The 22,790-nt window shown below is 42.3% G+C and overlaps 1 protein-coding gene across 3 annotated transcripts in view; it reads right to left on the reverse strand.

The window, feature by feature from the left end:
- Positions 1-22,790, reverse strand: part of PTPRB (protein tyrosine phosphatase receptor type B) — a 335,571-nt gene that overhangs the window by 85,590 nt on the left and 227,191 nt on the right. For all 3 annotated transcript variants that reach the window (XM_069228335.1, XM_069228338.1, XM_069228337.1), the window contains 5 exons: positions 18,455-18,718; positions 6,121-6,384; positions 4,880-5,143; positions 2,061-2,330; positions 40-303 (listed from right to left, as the gene is read on the reverse strand). In XM_069228335.1, coding sequence (XP_069084436.1) covers positions 40-303; positions 2,061-2,330; positions 4,880-5,143; positions 6,121-6,384; positions 18,455-18,718 — 1,326 coding nt within the window. The remainder of the gene's footprint in view (positions 1-39; positions 304-2,060; positions 2,331-4,879; positions 5,144-6,120; positions 6,385-18,454; positions 18,719-22,790) is intronic.

Below are 22,790 nucleotides of genomic sequence, written 5' to 3' on the forward strand. Positions count from 1 at the left end.
TGCTTTAGGTACCATTTGGCCTATGATTAAGATTCTTACCTGTTCTTCCAAGGGTGGACGTCTCATTGGTAAGAGTGCCGCTGCGGGTAACAATCACCATTTTGTAGAGTCTGCCCGAGAGCAAACTTTCGAAGGTGCACTGCTGGAGGGAAGGAGTCCCTGATTTCCGATCATGGAGGGTTTTGTCAGGATTGTAGAGCAGTATCTCGTAGGACTCCATTTCTCCCTCCGACACCACCCAGGTGAAGGACAGGCTTTGCATGCTGTGTTGTGTTATCTTCAGACCAGTGACGGCTGCCGGGACTGCCAAAACAGAGCGGTGAGGTACATTGGCAAGGTTTTTGTGAAACAAGGATAGGAGGTTAGTGAAAGTGAGAAGGAACCATGGTGAGAAAAAGAGTGAAGGACCGAATGGGTTGTGAGAACAGAAAGAAAAGAATGAGAGAAGGAGGAGTGAAGAAAAAGATGTGTGAGAGACAAACACAGGGAGCTGTATCCGACAGAATCAAACATTTTTACACATTTTACATTGCAATATCATTAGGTGTGAACATTTCATTATCATTTCAAACAGACGTGGGTACTGTCATATACTATGACTAATAGGGTTCAAATTGCAAGGTCCTGCTAGGTATAAGACCCCCATTTGGATGCAGCTATAACTTAAACTTAAATCACCTTTTTTTGCTGAAAACCAGGAAAAGTGCCACAAAAAGAGCCGCAAATTAGAAATATTGGACTGTCTGACTTTAAGGAACCCATACTCAGAACATTTAGCACATCTAAGATATTCTTGTATAAGCAAAAATAAATTACATCTGTGACTACAAATAAGAGGGGGGATATATTCAACTGGAAAGTGGTCCATGATGACAGATTTACCACAGGTGTAAGTTCAGGAAAGGGATGGGAAAGTGGGAATTTATAGGGAGAGCTTGAGGGGTGACCCTTAGGAATCTTGGGACACCCACAAAGTATTTTACAAATGTTTCCAATGGCCAGTCTCACCTTGCGTATTGCCTCTCCGCAAGGATTGCATCAGAGAAGGGAAAGTAAATATAACAAAGGGAACGAGGGAAGAAATCGGTGACCCCACACAATAACATTTGAAGGATCATTTGATAGTATCCTACGACCAAGCGGTGCTCACACGCTGGGGGCATGATTAGCTATATTTAAGATAGGAGCATTCATGTGCATTGCATGAATATTTTATATACTCAGTCTATGACTAGGTCCCACTTTGGTGCTGATGAAATGGCTAAGTCTCAGTCACTGCATCCTTTTAAACTGCACACATCTTTTGCACTGAAGCCACGTCATGAACTAAGAACTGGAGAGGAAATTGGGCACATAAAAAACAAACAACACCAGGGATAACACATTGTCATTGTCACCCAGACCTTTGAACTTCGGTTGGTTTTAATTTTCATAGAGCTTACATTTAACCTGTGCAGACACTTTTTAGGATCCATGACCAGCAGATGCAACTTCATATCATGGTCTGAGGACACTTCAATGGAATTTTAGTATACAGTAACTCTGATTCATGCCCATAGCCGTACAGCTGAAGGCGATGGTCAATGCTTTAGAGAGACCACAGCGGAGCCGAGGGCGCTACAAACACACACAGACTGAACGCGCCAAGTGTTTCCGAAACTGGTGGTGGGGAACGCTGTAGAGTACTAAACACCTCTAATGGTTCCTTGATTAATTCACAGGGTAAACGCACTACGGTCAGTGCCGCAGCCAATAACGCACCTCAGCCTAGCAATGGACCTCAGGTAAGTTCGTGGGGCGAGTAGTTAACTTTTCATATGCATTTAATGGATCTCACATGTGCACAGATTGTGGTTGGTGACTTCATATAGACTTTACGGAGCCTATGAACTACTTTCCCACAAGGTACCACAGAAGTCACTTGATGTCAATAGCCTTGCGGGAGTGCTCCCAGGGCCATATCTGAATTTGAACCAGCGCATTCCAGTAAAGATTTCTTTAGCAATGAGTTGAGTCAATGCTAGGCCACCATGAGCATGTAACTTCAGAGTTCTCAGTACCTGTTTGTCCTTCGGTTTCTTTGGCCGCGCTGAAGAGCCCTCCGCTCACTGTCATTACTCGGACTTTGTACCTCTTGCCTGGTGTCAGTTCTTCAAATTTGTGTTGTTTGACTGTAGCCATCTCAGATCGGTTACTCAACAAGACTCCTTGCTCGGTCAGCAGCAAAATGTCATACCGCTCTGCCACGCCAACCGCAGCGCGCCAGCTGACTACCAAGGAGTGGCTGCTGTACAGATTATCCACCACTAGCCCTTGGACAGAGGCAGGAACTAGAGAAGGAGAAATCAGTTGAATTAAAGTTAAACTGTTTCATATTGTTGATAATTCTAAATTGTAGATGTAACCATGAACACATAGCTGCAAACTATTAGGCAAAACATGCATTCTAACATTCATCCATGCTTCTATCAAAAACATGTTCATGCCTCACTAAAGAATTTACCTCAAATATATAAACCGTCAGCTCCGCCTCCATTTCGTTCCTCGCCTTTTGGAGCTTTCTCAGGCATTATTAAAAATGTAGACATTAATTGTTAAACGTATGTTTCTGCGTCCCCTTGTGGTAGTTTTTAATTTACAGATTATAATAAAACCGATATAATACCCAAACCATAAATCTACGTTTAATGCTGTATAACAATGACGTTCATATTTGCCTTCTGTGTAACCAAATGTTGACTCTATCATGGTTTGCGCTGGACCCAGAGAGAGAAGGCACATTTTTATTAGAATGAAACAGGTTTTCACATAAATGCAGACAATGCAGCATTGTCTGTTTCATGAGCACGAAAACATTAGCATGAACTTTTGTATTTAAATGGACATATTTGGTTAATTACAGCAACCTTTGAACTCTGCTAGTGGAATGAATCACGGGGAGCGAAGAAGGGACAGCTCTCGCGATGACAAGGCCGTGGAAGTCAATTCACCGAAATGCCAGGGGTAGCGGAAGTGACATCACACGCGCTCTGACCTCCACTCACACACCCATACTTACACACACACACACACACAAATTCACACTTACCAGCACCCACTCTCACATAACCACACTCTCACCTGCAAGCACGCACATAGCATACATTTAAAAACATTTTTTACTTACCTCAGCTTCCATGGAAGGGCATAATCCAGCTAGTTATACTCCATTTTTATTACACTAATAGTTAATAATATATAATTGTTCACTGTTCGTTGTAATAAAAAATTGACAGAAAACAAAGAGTTGAGCTCCATCTGATGTCCATAAGGACGAGCTGCCACTGTGTTCCTGGCACTGGATTTGCCTCCTCTGGGGTCAGGCCAGGTCGCAAAGGCAGTGCCAGGGGTAGCAAAGGGCAAGCCAGGGGTCGCAGCTGCGATCCCTGGCGACCCCTAAAGGGCGTCCATGGACAGGGTTCAAGTCTAGCCATAGAAATATTGCAACGTACCAGCCACCAGACATCAGATGTCAGAAATAAAAAATTAAGCGTACTTTTCAGGATGGTTCATTTTAACTTATATGTAAATTTATAAGCATCACTGCTTACCAGGGCTTCCCGTCAGAAAAAAAAAAAACATCATAAATAAGAGGTACTGAATTTATACATTAGAATTCAGTTGGATTGCCTATAGAAAACAGAGCGCGTCAAACTGCCCGCGGCACCTTCCAGCAGCAATTCCAACTTAATGAACATTATGATTCTGACGTCAATGTGTCTTTTCATAGCTTGATTTATTTCCCAAGATAATTTTGTGGAGGACTGCTGGCGTCTTCCAGAGTCAAGGTAAAAACAACACACGGCTCTGGATCACGAACAAGTAACCAGAAATGTCCCTTAGTGCTCTCAGGTATGGGCCACGTGAAATATCGGGGTACCCTGAGGACTATGGTCAAGGTAAAACAAACTGCTCAAAATCTGTGTCCTACCCTAAATGTTACATTATATACATGGAAATGAATCTGCTACTTTGTTGGGAGCAGGTGGATGGCACAAATGACCATTGTGATTGGTTCTAGTGGTGGCACGACAGTCACATTTTAAATTAAATCAAACACCTGTAATATGCGTCCTCACAAAGCCCATACAGTGGAATGTCCAAATTATTGAACACAATCATATTTACCAGGGCCAAAGGCTGTTATGTCATTCAGAGCGTACACCTAAAAGAAGGTACCTGAAGCAAAAACTTTGGCCAACCTCAACCTTGGACTCTTTGATGAAACACGGCAAACCCCTTTAATTCGATGAAGAAACTGCAATGTTTAGAAACCACTGCTCCGAATGGTTGAAAATGTGTTGCCCCACTCAAAGTTGTTGAAGGTCACGGGTGCTAAACTCCCTTGGTTAAACATTTCAAAACCCAGAGGCGTAACAAACTTGATGGTGCCCCCCTGCAAAGTACATGGAGAGGGGACTCCTCCCCGGCTCACCACCTACCACTTTTGCGGAAGGGCCCCCTGGCACTGATAGTGCCTACCACCATGGATTTCGTGGCAGTAGAAACCCCCACGAAATCCATGGCGGTATGCGGGGTCCTGATACCGCCGGCAGTCTAGTGACGGCTACCGGGCTGGAGACCACCCTGGGGGTCGATGTGTAAAAGTGGCGGTTTTCCATGGTAGTGACCGCCATGGTCGGAATTCAATTTCTTTATCCGCTGGCCTGCTGGCGGTAGTACCGCCGCTTTTACACCGACTGCCAGGGTTGTTATGAGGGCCAATGTTTGCCAAGTTTGAATGCACAGTTATACCTAATTAAAATATTAAATATTTTCATCCAGTAGTTTACATGAAAAAGGTAATTTTTAGAGTGTACAGAAGTCCAAGCATTCCCACCTGTTCGTCCGTAGCCACTCAGACTGTTGTACAAGGAGCGGCTGATAGACTTTACCACAATCTGGTACAGCTCCCCTGCTTCCAGCTGGTAGAAGGTGTGCTCGTAGACATGCTTGGACACAGCATGTGCATCAACCTGCTGGCTGTTCCGAAAGATTGTCACTGAATAGGAATCCACATCTCCAGCCCCTGGCGTCCAATTCACTCTCAGGCTATTTGTCATCCCATTGGGCGAGATGTGGATATTCTTCACAGTGCTGGGAACTGAAGAAACAACAATGAGTTACCGGGGAATTTATGATAAAGAGTTATATACTTGCTGCAATGGCTTCCAAAGCATTTTTTTTGGCTTCACTCACGAATATAGGATGTATAATATGGTTAGCAGTCCCTATTTAATGGTTTCTTAAAGGAGACATGCAGACTACACAGAAATATGCATTAGAATAATTTATGAGGACCTGTTCAGCAATGTTCTACTTGATTCTCAGCTTTATCTGAAGTAAGTCTTCTGCTCTGTTATACATCTTCCTATCTCTGAAATAAGCCGTCTGCTACAACTGTACAGGGAGATGGCAGCAGTGTGCACATCTGATGTAATTGTCACATCAGGCACATAAAATGGCAGACTTAGATAAATACTACAAATATACAACATTACAATGATCGAATTTGAAGAAAACTTCGCAAGATAGGACACCAGAGTATACTACATGATATTATCATTTTTGCCCAGACCTGTGCTCACTTTACCACTGTAACCAAGCAGCACTAGACCGAAGAGGCCCAACTAGGCCAAATCCAGCCTTGGGTTCTTTGTGTTTTGTTTCAGAGATGTCTTGGCTTGGCAATGTGGGCTATACTGCTCCTATTGGAGCAGGAACAAGGCTGTGTTGGGTCTAATGTGAGATGGCATGGTGGGCAAAATAATGATGGGCTGGAATGCTACCCAAGTGATTGTAATTGCCAGTAGACTATTTGCAGCCTGCCCCTTGTGGTCGGAGGCAAATTATCAATATCCTACCAGTAGCTACGAAGTTTCACCACAAGTGTCGCCATTCTTTTCACTAAGGAGACAAGAAATGTCCATGGTTTTTGCTCACTTAAAAACTTGCGTATCATTTATGTGAAAAGTGAAGCACAGATGTCCTTTTGTAAACTGAAATAAAGACCTGTTTGTGAACCTCCTTTAACAAACATTTGTTGTTTTGGGCTCTTTTATTTTCTTTGATGTTATTTACCTGTTAATCCTTCTACAAATTTGGAGCACTGTTCATCTCCACTGAAGGTGAGAACTACAATTTTGTAGAGCCTTCCGGGCGTGAGAGAGGTGAACTGGTACTGCTCTGCAGTGTTACTGAGGGTAATGGGTGGGAAGACCTTCATGTCATTGAAAAGCAATTGGATCTGATAGTGATCCACATCTCCCTTGGCCTTTGTCCACGTCACCTGCAGGTCTTCCGTGCTCCTGCTGGCGACAGTCAATTCCTTCACTGACTCCGGAACTGGTGGAAGAAATCAAGAGGAAAGGGTTAATAAGTTCATGAAAATATGTGACTTATCATTAATTATTTACTATTTGCTACAAATATATCCCAGGCACATTTTAAAGAAATTAAAATTAGGCTTGATGAAAAGCACTTATGATGTTTATCATGATGTACAAGAAATCTGAAATGTTCTATTCCTCTTGAAAGTGACAAACTTAGATAACCCTGAGGTTGGGGTACACCTAATTTTTTCCTGAATATAGGAAAACAATAGCATTGATTCAGAAGTCTGCACACATCAACACTATCCAATAGTCTAAGGTGAGCTCCTTTAGTATGCACAGGTTTGCGAACTTTATAGTAACCTGAATATCTGCACCAATCCAATTACATATCAGTACACATTTCAGCTGTTGATGTTCTGAGAACTTAACAAAAGTTTGAACTTCCAACTACCCCAGAATATTCTATTTATTTGCAATGATAAATCTGAAGCATGTCCTGAAAAATGGACGTTCTGACACTGCAGACTAGAGAAACTTGGTTATGGTAATGCGGCTATGCGTCTCTAGAGATTTTGTTTTCACCAGCAGGTTTGCTTTAGTTACCTCTAAGGACACGTTTTAAAACACGCGCCAGCCATTTAACAACTTACAGTAGATATCTGCTGGTGCAAATATGCTAATTAGAAAATTATTAATGAGTGTTTATGTGTTTAATTAATGAAAAGCTCATAGAGAAATTAATCGTAGAGAAAATAATGCACATGTTTGAAAATGTGCCCACGGGGCATGTCAGCCACTTATACAAAATTGTACTAAATATAACTGAAATTGTGTGAACTAATGAAAATGTATAAGGATAATGTAGTATTATGTCATATCGAAATGTATAACCTATGTTTTGTATTAATTTGTAGAGTTAACTTAGCCAAGGATAAGGGCTAGTTTTTTTCCAGGCCTCACAAGAAGGGCTGAAATACTAACGTGCTGTAGAGAAGCAAATGCATGGTCTGACCCTGAACCACCCGATGTTAAAGTTGCTTAGCTAGAATTTTCTGCACTGTACCGGCAGACAGGAGATGATGAAGACAATTTGGTACTATTATGTGTAGTTAAGGCTAAATGTACTTTCCCAGGACTTGGACAATGGAAGCACTGACTGAAGAGGAACATGCAACAGTTTTGATACCTGAAGAGTTGGATGATGAGGACATCGTATAGTGGACCAAAATTTATAGATTTGGTAAATTAATGTTATAGGTGAAAGTCATAGCTGCTGACTGACTCACCAATTGGGAATTAGGGGGGTGAACTGGGAGACCCTAACAAAAAGTCATGACAAGGGGCTAAAACTTCAGATGCGAGAGGAGAATTGATGACATTGGGAGACACTGGTCGAGATTCCGTCATAGGGCTTATACTCTTGAGAGCCTGATGTGTTGCTGATCTATTGACGACCTGAAGACGAAGACTGACTTTGTTGCTGATCCATTCTCCGGATAGGTAGCTATGACAATGTGACTGACTAATTTGTGCCTTTTCTTCTAGGTACCAACTGCGCTGTTGATAGTTTTCCTTGTAGAAATATGTTTTCTAAATTCATGTTTTTCTAAATTGTTTTGCATGAAGCCCCACATGCTAATGCTGATCCTGGTTAGGCAGGCTTTCTAGGGGTGACGTTGACAGTGACAAATGACTGACGATCTATTTGCTGAACTCCGCTATTGATGCTGTGTATTCATATTATTGGCTTATGTTGGAGCATTCGAGAATTTGTTTCCTCAAATTCTGATTAGATTAGGTTATTGGTGTTCATTAATGAACTAATTCTGAGTTGATTGAATAATGTTTGATCTAATTTGATGACTTAGGGGGTGATTATGACCTTGGCGGACGGCGGAGGCCGTCCGCCAAGGTACCGCCGCCAAATGACCGCACCGCGGTCAAAAGACCGCGGCGGCCATTCAGACATTTCCTCTGGGCCGGCGGGCGCTCTCCAAAAGAGCGCCCGCCGGCCCAGAGGAAATGCCCCTGCAACGAGGACGCCGGCTCAGAATTGAGCCGGCGTAGTTGCAGGGGTGCGACGGGTGCAGTTTGCACCCGTCGCGTATTTCAGTGTCTGCATTGCAGACACTGAAATACACAGTGGGGCCCTCTTACGGGGGCCCCTGCAGTGCCCATGCCATTGGCATGGGCACTGCAGGGGCCCCCAGGGGCCCCGCGGCACCCCCTACCGCCATCCTGTTCCTGGCGGGAGACCCGCCAGGAACAGGATGGCGGTAGGGGGTGTCAGAATCCCCATGGCGGCGGAGCGTGCTCCGCCGCCATGGAGGATTCCCCCGAGCAGCGGGAAGTCGGCGGGAGACCGCCGACTTTCCGCTTCTGACCGCGGCTGAACCGCCGCGGTCAGAATGCTCGTGGGAGCACCGCCAGCCTGTTGGCGGTGCTCCCGTGGTCGGTGGCCCTGGCGGCCACCGGCCGCCAGGGTCAGAATGACCCCCTTAGTATTGTAACTAATAGGGAAATAAAATTGTTAAATGCTTCACTGAGTTGTGGTTATTCATGAATAGATGGTTTTAGTTGTTCTCATTTGAATGTTTTTGGTTGGTTATGCTGATTATTGATGCCTTTGATCACTACATAATTAGGATATTCCATGCGATCCAAAAGGTTCATCGACCTATACGCGTCCCCTTATAAGTTTACTTAATAAGGACCAGGCGCGCTAGCATATCCAACATTAGATTATAAAATGGTCACATAGAACGTGTCATGAGAGGTGGCAGAAGCTTGGGTAGATATGAATTCTTGGCATCTCAGCTGTCATGGGAGATACAACGCATACCAAAATCATTATATCTTTTACTCATCATGCATGGGAAGTCAATGAATGGGTTGCTTTTCACAATAGTTTTACTGATATAGTACCTATTCGAGACCTTGGTCTGGTTCTCAAAGCATTTGATTACATTTACAATTCACTAATAGTGAACTCAAGAAAGGGGCACAAACTACAGGTGTAGAATTTAGAAATTTAGAAACAAGGCCAACACATTAATTGATCCAGTGGCGGCACAGTCTGGATGTCTATCTATCTATCTATCTATCTATCTATCTATCTATCTATCTATCTATCTATCTATCTATCTATCTATCTATCTATCTATCTATCTATCTTTCTATCTATATCACAATCAATTCCATCTTCTAGATGGGCTGCCAGACCCAATCGGAGGAGTTATGTGTTAGCTGGAAGCGGACCTTGGTATAGAAATCATAAAGGCTTTCCAGAGCTTCAAGGAAGTACACTCTCACTTATGGGAGCTTGGTGTTCTGATTTAATAAGCAGTATCCAACTGTGGGGACAAAAACTATCTTCAGTAAGCTCTTTGAGTCCTTCTGATATATATGTAAAGTTTTAGTTACAAGCCATCTGCATATGTTTTTAAAAAAGCACTTTGAAAAACCAAAGTTTAAGCACAGTTATCATCATGAATTAAAATGGAAAAGCCACTGAAATTATGTTTAGGACCGCAATCCATAATTCACAAAACATTCTCATAGCTGTAAACTTCACAGTCTTTTCGCTTTTAATTCATAACCCTAACTGCCCTGAATCAAGTGAACTTCTGCAATAAGGTTAATTCATATAATTACCACAAAATGATGAGGGGTGATACCCAAAAACCGGTCCCAAGATACTAGCTTCTGGTCCAGGGAGGACCTGGCCTGGCAGTTCAGGCTGGACTGTTCCCATGGGGAACAGGGTCAATAATTATTTGCATATGGCGGGGTCCAAACTGGGGTTGCATGGTGAGCAAAAGAACAACAGATTTAACCCAGACCTGTGACTGGCGATGGGTGTTTGAAAAGTTTCAGCACTCCGTTCATCATCCTTTTGTGCTAATAAAGTCACCCTAAGTGGCCAGAGTTTGCCCATACGTGGGTCTCTTGCTCACTGTGCCACTGGATTCAAGCTAGCCTGGCTGATGAGAGGTGATACTCCAAAATCGTACCCAGGATGCTTGTTTCTGGTCCAGAGAGGACCTGGTCTGGCAGCTCGGGCTGGACTGTTCCCCTGGGGAGCAGGGTACAGACTAATTTGCATATGGCTGGGTCCAAACTGGGGTGGCATGACGAGCAAAAGAACAAAGGATTTAACCCAGATCTGTGACTGGGGTGAGTGTTTGAAAAGTTTCAGCACTCCATCCATCATTCTTTTATGTTGCTAAAGTCGCCTTACGTGGACAGGGTATGCCCAGAAGTGGGTCCCTTGCTCACTGTGCCACTAGATTCAAGCTAACCTGGCTAATGAGGGTGATACCCCTGAAACCAGTCCCAGGATGCTTGTTTCTGGTCCAGGACCTGGCCAGGAAGTTAAGGCCAGACTGTTCCCATGGGGAGCAGGGTCAAGACTGATTTGCCTATGGTTGGATCCAAACTTGGGTGACATGGGGAGCAAAAGAATGATGGATTTAACGTAGATCTGTGACTGTGGGTGAGTGTTTGAAAAGTTTCAGCACTTCGTCCACCATCCTTTTCTGTTGCGTGATTCATATAATCTGCACTAGAACTGGTCATTAATATTTAATGAACTCATGTAAAATGTAGAGGGTGGGTTCTTGTATGAGTTCATCTACGGGGGAATGGAATTCCAGAACTCACTAGATAAATCCTATTACCTCTGGCAGAAATGATCATTGTCCGATACACATTAGCTCCAGGTAAGTCATGAGAGATTCGTAGATTGCTCTCTGTCTGTCTTCCCGGCTCAGTTTAGTAAGTTGGTACAACCTCTGCTTGTCAATGGCTTTTGGAAGTCTGTCTGAGCTGTACTTGTATCGATCAGCTGCCTGCTTTTATTTCACTGGCTTTCCTTTCTGGTCTTGTGTTTATCCTGTCCAGGAGCATTTTGGTCTTATAAGTTGTATCCTTCCACTGCTAACCTAATAGGACACTTTTTAACATTTATTTTGCACTCAGCATTTCATAGGACGACATGTGTTTCCTTGCTCTATCCCCCACTGATTCCTGTTCCCCACAACCCAAGCCATCTGATTTCACTTCCTTCACTCGCTCCCTGATGCAAGACAGGCCTTCCTCATCCTGCATCCCATTTGTAATATATATATATATATATATATATATATATATATATATATATATATATATATATATATATATATTTTCTTTTTTTTTATGTTTTCTTTTTTGGTACAGTGACCTACCAGCTTCTAATTGTCACTAGGTCAATTGCTTCCTTTTTACATGCTCACATGCACTTTTTTAAACACAAAAATGTTTTACTTTACAGTTTAACATGGCTGTTCGCCTCATAACATTGGTAAATTAAAAATGGCAACCATACATCATTGCACAGATACCCTTGTGTGTCACAATATACGTGCGCCTGAATTATGACGCATGTACATGCATCAGCAGCTATTTTTGAATTGGTTTTCAATAATAGAAAACCCATTGCAAAACTGACATCAGTTCGTGACTGTGCAAATGCAATAAATAAAAATGCACTGGCAAAATCAGCAGCCATTTAAAGGTGACCCCTAATGGCTCTGCAGACGGTTGTTGCAATTTAGGGTTGTTTTGCCACTCTAGATAGTGCCTCCCTATGCACAACCCTTATGCGCTATGACACATGCTGTGAAACAATGGAACTTGCACAAAATAGGCTAAATACATTTAAGACTCATTTCTTAACTGGAGCTAGTGCCTTTGGAACATCTTTTCAGACTTGGAAATGCAACACCTGAATGTACATTTAATTTTTTAATCGGTAGCTATGTGTCTGATGAGGTCTGTGTGTATCCCATCTGTTAGACCTGACATCCTTCGCATTGTTACACCTGTTTTTTTGCCTCTCCTTCCTGTATTTTTGATGTGTGCTGGACTTCGTTTTGCGGGTTTTTGGTAGTCTGGGCACTTTACCACTGTTGACTAGTGCTAAATTTCAGATGCTCCCTGTGTGAATTGTAATTATGATTAGTTTATCCATGATTGGCATATTTGAGTTACGAATAAGTTCCTAGTAAAGTGCATTAGAGGTGCCCAGGGCATGTGAATCAAATGCTACTAGTGGGCCTGCAGCACTGACTGTGCCACCCACATGAGTAGCCCTATATCTCAGACCAACCACTGCAGTGTCTGTGTGCGCAGTCCTGCACTGCCAGTTCGACCTGGCAAGTGTACCCACTTGCCAGGCCCAAACCTTCCCTTTTAGTACATGTAAGTTACCCCTGAGGCAGGTCCTAGGGAGCCCCATGGGTAGGGTGCAGTGTATTTAAGAGGTAGGACATGTAATGGTGTGTTTTACATGTCCTGCTAGTGAAATACTGCCAAATTTGGTTTTCACTATTGCAAGGACTATCTCTCCCATAGGTTACCATAGAGACTGCCTTGCAATGTTTTTAAGCACGGTTTCCAATTGGGAGCAGATACAGGTGTGGAGTTTGGGGTCTCTTAACTCACAATTTAAAAATACATCTTTTAGTGAAGTTGGTTTTTAGATTGTCAGTCTGAAAATGTCACTTTTAGAAAGTGGGCATTCTCTTCCTTAACCATACTTCACCTCTGCCTGCCAGTGGAATCCACGTCTGGGTCAGACTGAGAGTTGGGCTGTCTGCGAATTTACTCTAGACAGTGACACAAAGGGAGCTGGGGAGTGTCTGGCATATCCTGATGAGTCTCCTGGGCTACAGAGGTGAGGGAGGAGTTGGCACCTGAAAGAGCTGTACCTGTCCTCACACAATGCAGTCTCCAACCCACTGGTGTGTGTCCGAGGCCAGGCATATGCAAGGCAGGATCTTGTCAACAACAGAGACTTTCCTTTGAAGTTTGCCTACTTCAAAGGCAGAAATGGGTATAAGTAGTTGACCCAAAACCCCAGACTTTTAGAACACTTCTGGATCAAGAGGAACCTCTGCCAAGGAGAAGAGCTGAAAAGCTAGAGGAAGAGTACTGCCCCTTTGCTGTGTGTGCTTTGCTGGGTTGACCTGTATCTGCTGCTTCTGCCTTAGAGAGGACAGAGACTGGACTTTGCTGTGTATCCTGCTTGTGAAGTTTCTCCAAGGGCTTGGACTGAGCTTGCCTCCTGTTGAGAAGTCTCAGGGACAGCAAAGACTTAACCTACCAGCCTCTGGGTTCACTTGCTGCGGACCCCAACTTGCCAAGTGGTGCCTATTCCAGTTTCTGGGCCCTTGGGAGTGAAATCTGACCTAAAAGCCAGAAAAACCAGGTGCAGCGACTCCAGACGATGCTAGGATTGACGCTGCTGCCTGACTCTGCACTGCCGCCTGCACCCAAAGCTGTGTTCTCACTGCAGCCTGACAACCACGGCTGACTCCACAGGACTGATGCCGCATGCAGCTCCTCTGATGTCCTGCAACTTCCTGAGTCCCAAGTGCTGTGTCATTGACATTCGTGACACCTGACCACGCAGCACACCAGCAACCCGAAAGGTCGCCCCACTACGTCGTGACCCGCCGGATACATCAACTCTGCAGGAGCATAAGGAACCTCCGTGCACCGGCTTGTTTCCTCATTTTCAAAGGTACTCTACTGGGGGGTCCGGCGACTCCAAGACCTGCACCATTGGTGTAGGATTGTTGGGAACGACCCCGTCACAATGCCATGATAGCACCAAATTGAAGCATTTGTGTTTCTAAGCGCTATATTGAAGTTTAATCTTTGAAAATTCATAACTTTGTGGATGTTGGATTTTTGTTATTTTGGTCTTGTTTTACTCATATACATTTGGGCTATTTTTCTAAATGGGTGTTGAGAGCTTTTGTGGTGTCTTCACTGTGTTACTGTGTGTGTTGGTACAAATACTTTACACATTGTCCCTGAGATAAGCCTGACTGCGTCTGACAAGTTACCAAGGGGGGTGAGTAAAGGGTTATCTGAGCTGTGGATTTCCCTTCCTCTGACTAAGGTGAGGGTCCTTGCTTGGACAGAGTGCCCACTGACTGCTAACCAGAGACCCTTCTAACACCATGTGTTTAGCTCACTGAATAAGAAATCAACTCAAAGCAAGTGATTACTGGTTTAAGGCGAACCAGGAGAAAAAGGATATTTGTTGTAAAATTGGAATGCTGCGTTCGAGTCAATAAACACCTTTATTTTGCTTTCCCTAGGAAATGATAATGCCTTTCTGTGATATTTCATTACCAAACTGCAGAAGTTACCCCTAGAAAGAAACTGATGGAGCAGTAGTTTTTGTAATAGTTTCTTGTTTGACACAAGGGTGCTGATGCTGTGCTGACACACATCTGAGTGAGGAATAGTGGATTTCAACAAGTCCTTTTGTGTGGGGTAGTACTGCCAACATCTTCAAATTGTGGCCTAAAGTCAGAAAGGCATCCTTTACAAAACAGGGACTGAGAGGTGAAGCAGTTTCCTGTAAAGCTGGAAGCTGCTTTTGGAGGGTGGATGGGTAGAGACAGGCCAGAAAGTACTAGATCCAAATGGGGCAAAAATATGCTAGTCAAAGACAGGTTGCTCATCGTCTTTGTGACTGTTGCCACTGTACTTGTAAACTCATTCTGAGTGCCACGTTCCTCTAGGTGAGCAAGTAGACGAGTGTAAGGAGGGCTGTGCAGTGTTTAGAGTCAGTGTTTGGAACAGACCAGCTTGGGAGTGACACTTATACTCAGTGGTTTTAGAATAGATCAACTGGGTCGAAATGGCAGGCAGCGCGATGACTACAGTGAACAGTATTGCTAACCTTAGTTAGAATCTTAATGGCCATTCAGTTATTAGTTAATTATCAATTACTTAGTTATTTTGTGGTGGTTATGGCATTAAAAATTGCTCTTTCCACAGACGTTTTGCTCCTAGAAAATATAAGTCAAATTTCTGCAACCATGCACCATTTGATATTGGACTCCTGATATTTGGGTGCATTCCTTTCAGTCACTGTCAATAAAAGTGCTGAGCACAGCTAAAGTGTGTAGGTTGCTCCAAATAATGGGACATCTCCTAGGAAGGACCTCAGTTCCAAATATACATTGGTTCATTGACAGTAGCAGGGTCTGACTCTTGAGATGAACTCTCTGAGCACAACACCACCTCGCCTTTGTTTCTAATAAAGATACACTACCACAATAATGCAGAATGTGTTTAACTGGGACTCCAGTGCATAATGTTTGTCTTGTTTCCATCCCTGCAGGCCTATTCTTGATGCTCCCTGATGTCGCTAGTGGCATAATTAAATACAATCCTAAACCAAATATTTACTTGTCCAAAATTCCTTAAAAATAAAAGCAACATAATGCATGGGATCATTCTATCCCTGTATAAAAGCCCAACCCTGATTTCCTTGTTACGCTAATAAAGAAATTACTTAATAGCTCATCCATAATAACTTGTTAGAGGTGAGATGTGGCGCCATCATTTCTGCTGCCAGGGCAGACAGCCTAAGTGGAAGGCTGGTCCAGAGCATAATTATAGTTGCAACTTAAAGAAAAAAGGAGTATTGTTTTTTTCTTCTTCTGATCGCTATTTATAAAATGAACAGAGACCACAGAAGATATTTTTATTTTTCGCATGATGTGGATCTTTACAGGGAAATATATAACCTTTCTGCATCTTTCATCTCATTTGACCTACAGCATATTTTTTATTCTGCTTTCCATTACGATGATCGCAATATTTAAATTATTAACTGCGTTTTGATGTTTAATATTTCACAATACAGATCTTGCTTTCTTTCTTGATGTTTCCAGCCACAATATCCTTTTTATATGCAAGAGCAGGAAATCGAGGATTTAAGCTAGTCCCTTTATATGGTCACAGAACTCCTTGGTGGCTTGCAATATCTTTATAATTGATGGTAGGGGATGTTTTATCCCACATGTAGTTGCCTTCAAACAGAAACACACTCAAACATCAACCCTACACCTAACAATATACATGAACACAGACACAATCATATTTAAACGTATCATTCTGAAAAACAGAAAATGTCGACATTGCACATACAATGTGTGGTTTAGAACACTTGATACAAAACATACAGAATATGAGAAATTGTTTGAGGCTCTCACAACTTGACAATACTCGCAGTGTTATGGGTAGCAAATGCAATTAGTTGATCAGACGAACAGCTGACAGGCAGCTGGTGCAGCTGAGCAACAAGATTTAATTTGCAAATGTGCATATGTGTTTCTGGTAAAGAGTCTGTGTTGACACAGCCATCCCAGGGAACAAAGGACGCCTTACTGCTGAAGTGCTGCTGACTGCTTTTTGCTGATAGAATTGCCAAAGCATCTGCCTCTCTTAAATTAACAGACTGCGAAGACGTAATGCGACTAAAATGATAACCTTTCAGCGTTTCAGGACCAAGAGAGTCGGAATTATCTGTCTACAAACAAGCCACCGGCTGAAAACAGAACGTTTTTCAATGAAAATGATTTTTTTTTAAAGTATAGGATATTTCACTCACTCAGTCTGTTTAAACACCGTAGCTCTCACAAGGATGTGGAACACAAGTTCTCTTCTTTGACAACACCATGTTTTCTTTAGCCATAGTGTTGTTTAGTTGTTCTTCAGAGCGCTAACTCCCTAGGTGAGGTCTACACGTGTGTCATCCGCATAGAACGTTAACTATCTGATAATGACTACTAGTTAAACTCAGATTTTTACCTGCAACCATCTGGCTATTCTGGGTAACATTCACACTTTTTAAGTTGTAAATCTACACAAATGGTATTATTCTTATGCTTGAAGAATCCCTTCGGAAAACAGTGATAGGGATCCAAGCTTACTCCAATTCACAAAATGTGCACTTGGTGGAAGAAATACACTAGTAAATTATGAAGTATTGTGTATTGTCATAAGCATCCTTTACATTTCATTCTTCATTCTTCATTGGAAAATACCTATTCTCTCGGGAGAAACATCTACTCCCTTCATAAATACTATTTTCTTTCACCGCGGAAAGTCTGGGTGCATTTGCAGGGAGGGCAGTTCCTTTGAAAAGAATGTGAACATCCACAAACATATGAATTTGTAGGTATTCAGCTACTTATGTGGTGTGGTACATCTAGAAGTCATCCTTCCTGCCCCATTCCAACAATAATGTACAACTGTAGAAAATCTGGCATAATGTAAGTCAGCTCTATAATGATAAGCATTCTAATAATTCCTGATTCCCTGACTCAGGGTGTGATTTTTATTTTCATGGAATTTGCGTGTACTCATGTATTACTTAAGTGCACAAAAATACTTTGTGGATCAGTGAATCCTCCAATTTCCACCAACATTAAATACTTAGGACCAGATGTATCAAAGGGTTTTACCCATTCTGTGTCTATGGGAAAATGTGTTTGTACATATGGCCCTTAGCAACAACAGTAAAAAGAGGATGTCACACTGACTGTTATACTTTGTCATTAATATTCTTTGTGAAATGCTTAACTGGATTTTTGATCACCTGAATGAATTAATTCACTTGACTGAGATAGGTAGCATTTCAGGATAAGCAAACTATAGGCTTATCAAAATTATAAATGGGATGGCGCTCTTAGTGGCCCAAAGTAAATCTTACTTTAAAAACTCTGTATTGTTTTCTAAAGTATGTTACAACTACAGTGGGCCGATCTAGCAGCAAACTGGAGTCACCTGACAGTAATTGTAACTAGATTTTGGTTAGGGCAGTCTGCAATAAAGGTGAGATTGGGTTAGCTAATGGGATGCTCAAGATTGGTGTCGTTTAAAGTTTTTAAAACAGACAAATAGAAACCTACTTATGTTCTGACTTGCTGCGTTCCACCAGCTTCTGCAGCAGTTCTACAACCTGAAGACCCTTCTGAAGAGAAGAATCCTATATCCTTTTTCCAGTTTTTGAGTTCGACTGACGTATCTCTATCATAGTTGGACCAGATACCTTCTTCACCCTATCTGAGAGACCAATGGGGTATCCCTGCCTGTTACTTTGTCCTGTTCGGCTGATGTGCCTGGAGGCCCTGAGGTGGATATTATCGGTAACACCTAAGATGACCTAGAGACTGCAGATGGATACTCTTGATATTTGAGAGGCCTGGCAAATCTTCTTTCATACTTACAGGTTCGGCCACTGGCCATGGCGATCCTCTGATATTTCCCGCTCTTTGTGATTACGGTGATACTGTACAGGCGCCCAGGAACAAGATCATGAAAGACGAACTCATTCTGAACCCTTGACACATTTTGTATTTTGGTGAAGCCTTTATTGTCCTCGAGGGTCACTTGGTAGTTGTCAAAATCCCCAGTGGCGTGAAGCCAGGACACCCTCAAGTATTCGCTGCGGGCCGAGCTGCTGACGGTGAGCCCCTGGACACTGGAAGGCACTGGGATACAAGAGCAAAAATCGAGAACAGAAACGAGAGAAGGCATTTAAATCTGGCAGGATTCTTCACCAGCTCACATGCATCACACAGAGCAGTCAAAGTAGGTGTTGTGTCCCCTAACGCTTTATTCAAACAAATGTCAAAAGAACCATGCTTATGAATATTGTCACAGAAGAAGACAAAGACAACATATAACTCTGGATTATAAGAAAACAGAGTAGTTCCTCTAGGGCGATATATATTGTTAAGTAGATCCCTTCGATGTTTAGTACAGTTCACATGTTCTGGTGCTAATGAGGGTACATCCAAGGTAAGAAGAGAGAGTTCACCACACAAAGTTGTAGAAATATATAATCAAATGTTAAGTTTTATGGTGAAATTATGAACAAGAGGCAAGAGCACTGATATCACCTCAATATTTGTATGTACTAAACCAGTGGTTCCCAACCTGTGGTCCGGGGACCCCTGGGGGTCCGCGAAGCCTTTTCAGGGGGTCCACAAGAGCCTAGAAATGTAAAACATATTAACAAATATTGACAAATTAGGTCCCCAGCTTCCAGTAAGGCGGGGGTCCCCAGATTCTAAATATGATTCAGTAGGGATCCCGGGGTTCCATTAATGTTAAAGTGGGGGTCCAGAGAAATCAAAAGGTTGGGAACCACTGTACTAAACAGTTTAACCTGTTGCGAAACCCAGGCTGTGAGAGGCACAAGAAGGCCAACAACACAGGAAGTGACATTGTGCACTTATGACTGATTTTGGACGTCTAGGGTTCAATAAAAATGTGTTTGCTGCTAGGGGTTTAGGAAAGCGCAAGGAGAGATAATAGACTAGGCTGAGTCTACAAACTGTTGCCGCCACTACCTTCATGACCCTTGAAACTAGAGGTAAAGATGGTGAGACAGGGCTAACACAATACCCTTCAGGCACTGCAGTTGCTGCACATGACTATTTGTAATTAGCAGCTACATGCCAACCCCTTGATAACCAGCTGTTCCCAAACCTTATAATCAGACGTAATGGCAATCAGAAATCATACTTTTGCTGCTAGAGTTACACCCCACACTTCTTAAACGACACAAGATAGCATGTTGTGCTTGGGTCAGGAATGTTATATATCTCTCTCTCTCTATATATATATAAATATATATATAGATAGATAGATAGATAGATAGATAGATAGATAGATAGATAGATAGATAGATAGATAGATAGATATTGTTTAGGTGTTTTTACGCACAAAAATAACATTGTAAATACAATCAAGTTGTATTCTTACCTCGACTACCAGTAGTTTCTATAATTTATGAGAATAATCTCTGCGTATTGTTTATTCATGAAATATAAATGCAGTCGAGGGTACATTGAGGGTCCTAGTTGCAAGTGAGGTAAATGATAGGTTCTCTCTTGCTGGCAGCAGCTTTAACAACTTTTCTGATTTCTTTAGGTAGACTATGTTTTCACGACGGCAAAAATATGTTTTATATGAAACCTCGTTATCGTAGCTACATAATTCAATCTGTTTATTTTTACTAAAGACAATCACATAGTATGGCCCGCTGCTAGGCCCTTGGCCCACCGCTCCCTTTGTGTGACCAACTTCCTGCCACGCATGGCTTTGAGCCATGTGTGTTGCCGGTCAGTTGCAGAGCCTGGCCTGTGTTCAGGCCCTGCAGCCACCCCACCCACACTCTAGGACAGCGAGCAGCATGAATTTGAGAGCAAAGCCTGGCCTGTGCCCAGGCCCTCACCCACTGCCCCCATGGGGGGTCAAGACCCCCCTGAAAGTCACCATTGTAATTCATTTTCCCTGTCTCTCAGGAATCCCTTGGGATTTTAAACTTGGGCCCAGGGATGTCCCTCTGGGCCCCCCCTACACCCATAAGGGCCAGGGGGTCAGAGTGCCCCCTTTTATGGTATTTTTTCAACATTTTCAGGACATGGGACCATGTGCCCAAGTCCTGTAATGGGCGCTGTAACATTACAGTTTATGTTGAGAACAACCAAATAGAGCGCTCGCTCCCAAAAAGCACTCCGTCAGCCAATCGGAATGCTTGAATTTTTGACTCGCAGCCAACTCTCAATACATCCATCCATTTTGAACCTTAATTTGTACAAAACTACTGGAAGAATTTATACTAAATAACAAAAAGCATGTTTTCTGGGAAAAGATGGAGTTTTCTGCCAAATATGATTCAATTCTGTTCAGCTATTTTGGCTACAGCGCTGTCTGAAATTTCATATGGAAATTGCATGGGTAAATTGCATTTTGGGACCCCCACTTATTATTGGCCTAAACTCGGCCAATCACCTGAAAACTTTTCAGGAAGGCGCTGAGGTGGATTAACATTTTTTTTAGAATGTCTCATTGAGATTCATCAAACAGTGCCAAAGTTATTAGCAAAACAAAAAAATGCTCTTCCTAACAAAAAGTCTGACAGAACTATACCTACACAGTGGCGGCCACTACTGTGTAATACATATATTAGAGAGATTATGCTTAATGAGTAACTGTGTATAATGGGCTAAGGATGCTGTCTAGGGGTTCTGGTGACATTTACAAATGTGGTGGAGGCCGAAAGGTTGAATGATTTATAAATGTCACCTAAACCCACCGATGGCAATTTAATACTGTTTTATACATGTGACTTGTTATATAGCTTTTATATTACATTATTTATTATTTGATTTTAGTAATATTTAGAAAAATGTATAGCATTTGAGCATCATCTGTTTAGTAATCATTTTGTGCTTGAGACTATAAATATATTTGTCAATGTTTTGAGAAATATATGCTTTTTTTGTCAAGGTTAAACTGCTAATATTTAAAACGTGTTTATGTAACTATATGTATTATTAGAAATATAATTCATTGGCAGATGGTTGAATCAGGGATGGGCCTACAAAAGTTGCAAGGCTTGTCAGGTGTGTTGGTTAATGGCCTAAGACCACTACTGCCATTGAGAAATCATTTTTTACCAGCACTAAAAGCAAGCTGAAATACTGTTTTTATTGTTTTTTTGGTTGGAGAAGCTAAATAGCTTGCAAACGAAGGCAGCATTCTGAATTACGGGATATATTTCAAAGTTAGGCCTCTTTGAAATGCAAGCTTTGAAATCACTGGCAAACATTCAATAAGGTATATATATATATATATATATATATATGCTGTACATCCTCTGGCCATCTAGTGTTGGGCCTGGACGTTTGCAAGTTGTTTTTCTTCAAAGACGTTTGAGTCACAGAATGCATTAGCACAACAGCTCTACCTATCATTGTTTCCAGCTGAAAGGGTGAGTGGTTTAAGTGGAGTGATGTGGATTACAGATAGATAGTACAGATGCAAAGGGATGAGATGAATATGTGTAAATATCTGTGATCCCTGCTGTCTTCTGGGGAGGAGGGAAGGTGCATCAGAATCCACAGAACTACACGCTATAAACAGATGGCTACAGGTAATTAGCTTTTTCATTTACAGTATGCGTGGCTTTAGATGCACATGCTCTGTATTGATTGTAAAGCAGTCCCTCTTGAAAGTGGTGGCTAGTTAGCAGATGATGCAAATATTTGAAACAATGCACATAAAACTGTTTGGCCTACAAGCACCGGTGACATGCAAGCACATCTCAACAAAAACGTTTAGTGAAAGTGTCTGTTGTAGACTAAGTAGCAGTTTCAAAAATATTCATAATAGGAACATTTCCTACCCGTATGGTGTGCCCTTAGGAGTAGAGGTAATGCGTCATTTGCTTTTGGGTACCAAGTTTTGTTACATTTAACAATCTACTTAGCGATTCCTGCTTTGGAAATAGGAGCCTTTACAGTGGCCTAATGAAACTTGAGGGGGCCCCCTGCCAAGTACATAGCCCCCCCCCCCATGGGCTTACTCAGACAGAAAAAAAGACTGGCAGCTTAAAGGTTTGGTGGCAGAGGATACAACCTTGGGTAAACATTTATGGTTAGTTCTAAAGACAAACCCTATTCCTCTGTAGCATTCTTGACTTGTAAGAGCTTGAAGCTCACCAATACATCTAAGTGAAGTAATTGCTACTAGAAAAGCAACTTTCCAAGT

The sequence above is a fragment of the Pleurodeles waltl genome, chromosome 4_1 (genome assembly GCF_031143425.1).
Source record: "Pleurodeles waltl isolate 20211129_DDA chromosome 4_1, aPleWal1.hap1.20221129, whole genome shotgun sequence".
Classification (NCBI taxonomy): Eukaryota; Metazoa; Chordata; class Amphibia; order Caudata; family Salamandridae; genus Pleurodeles; species Pleurodeles waltl.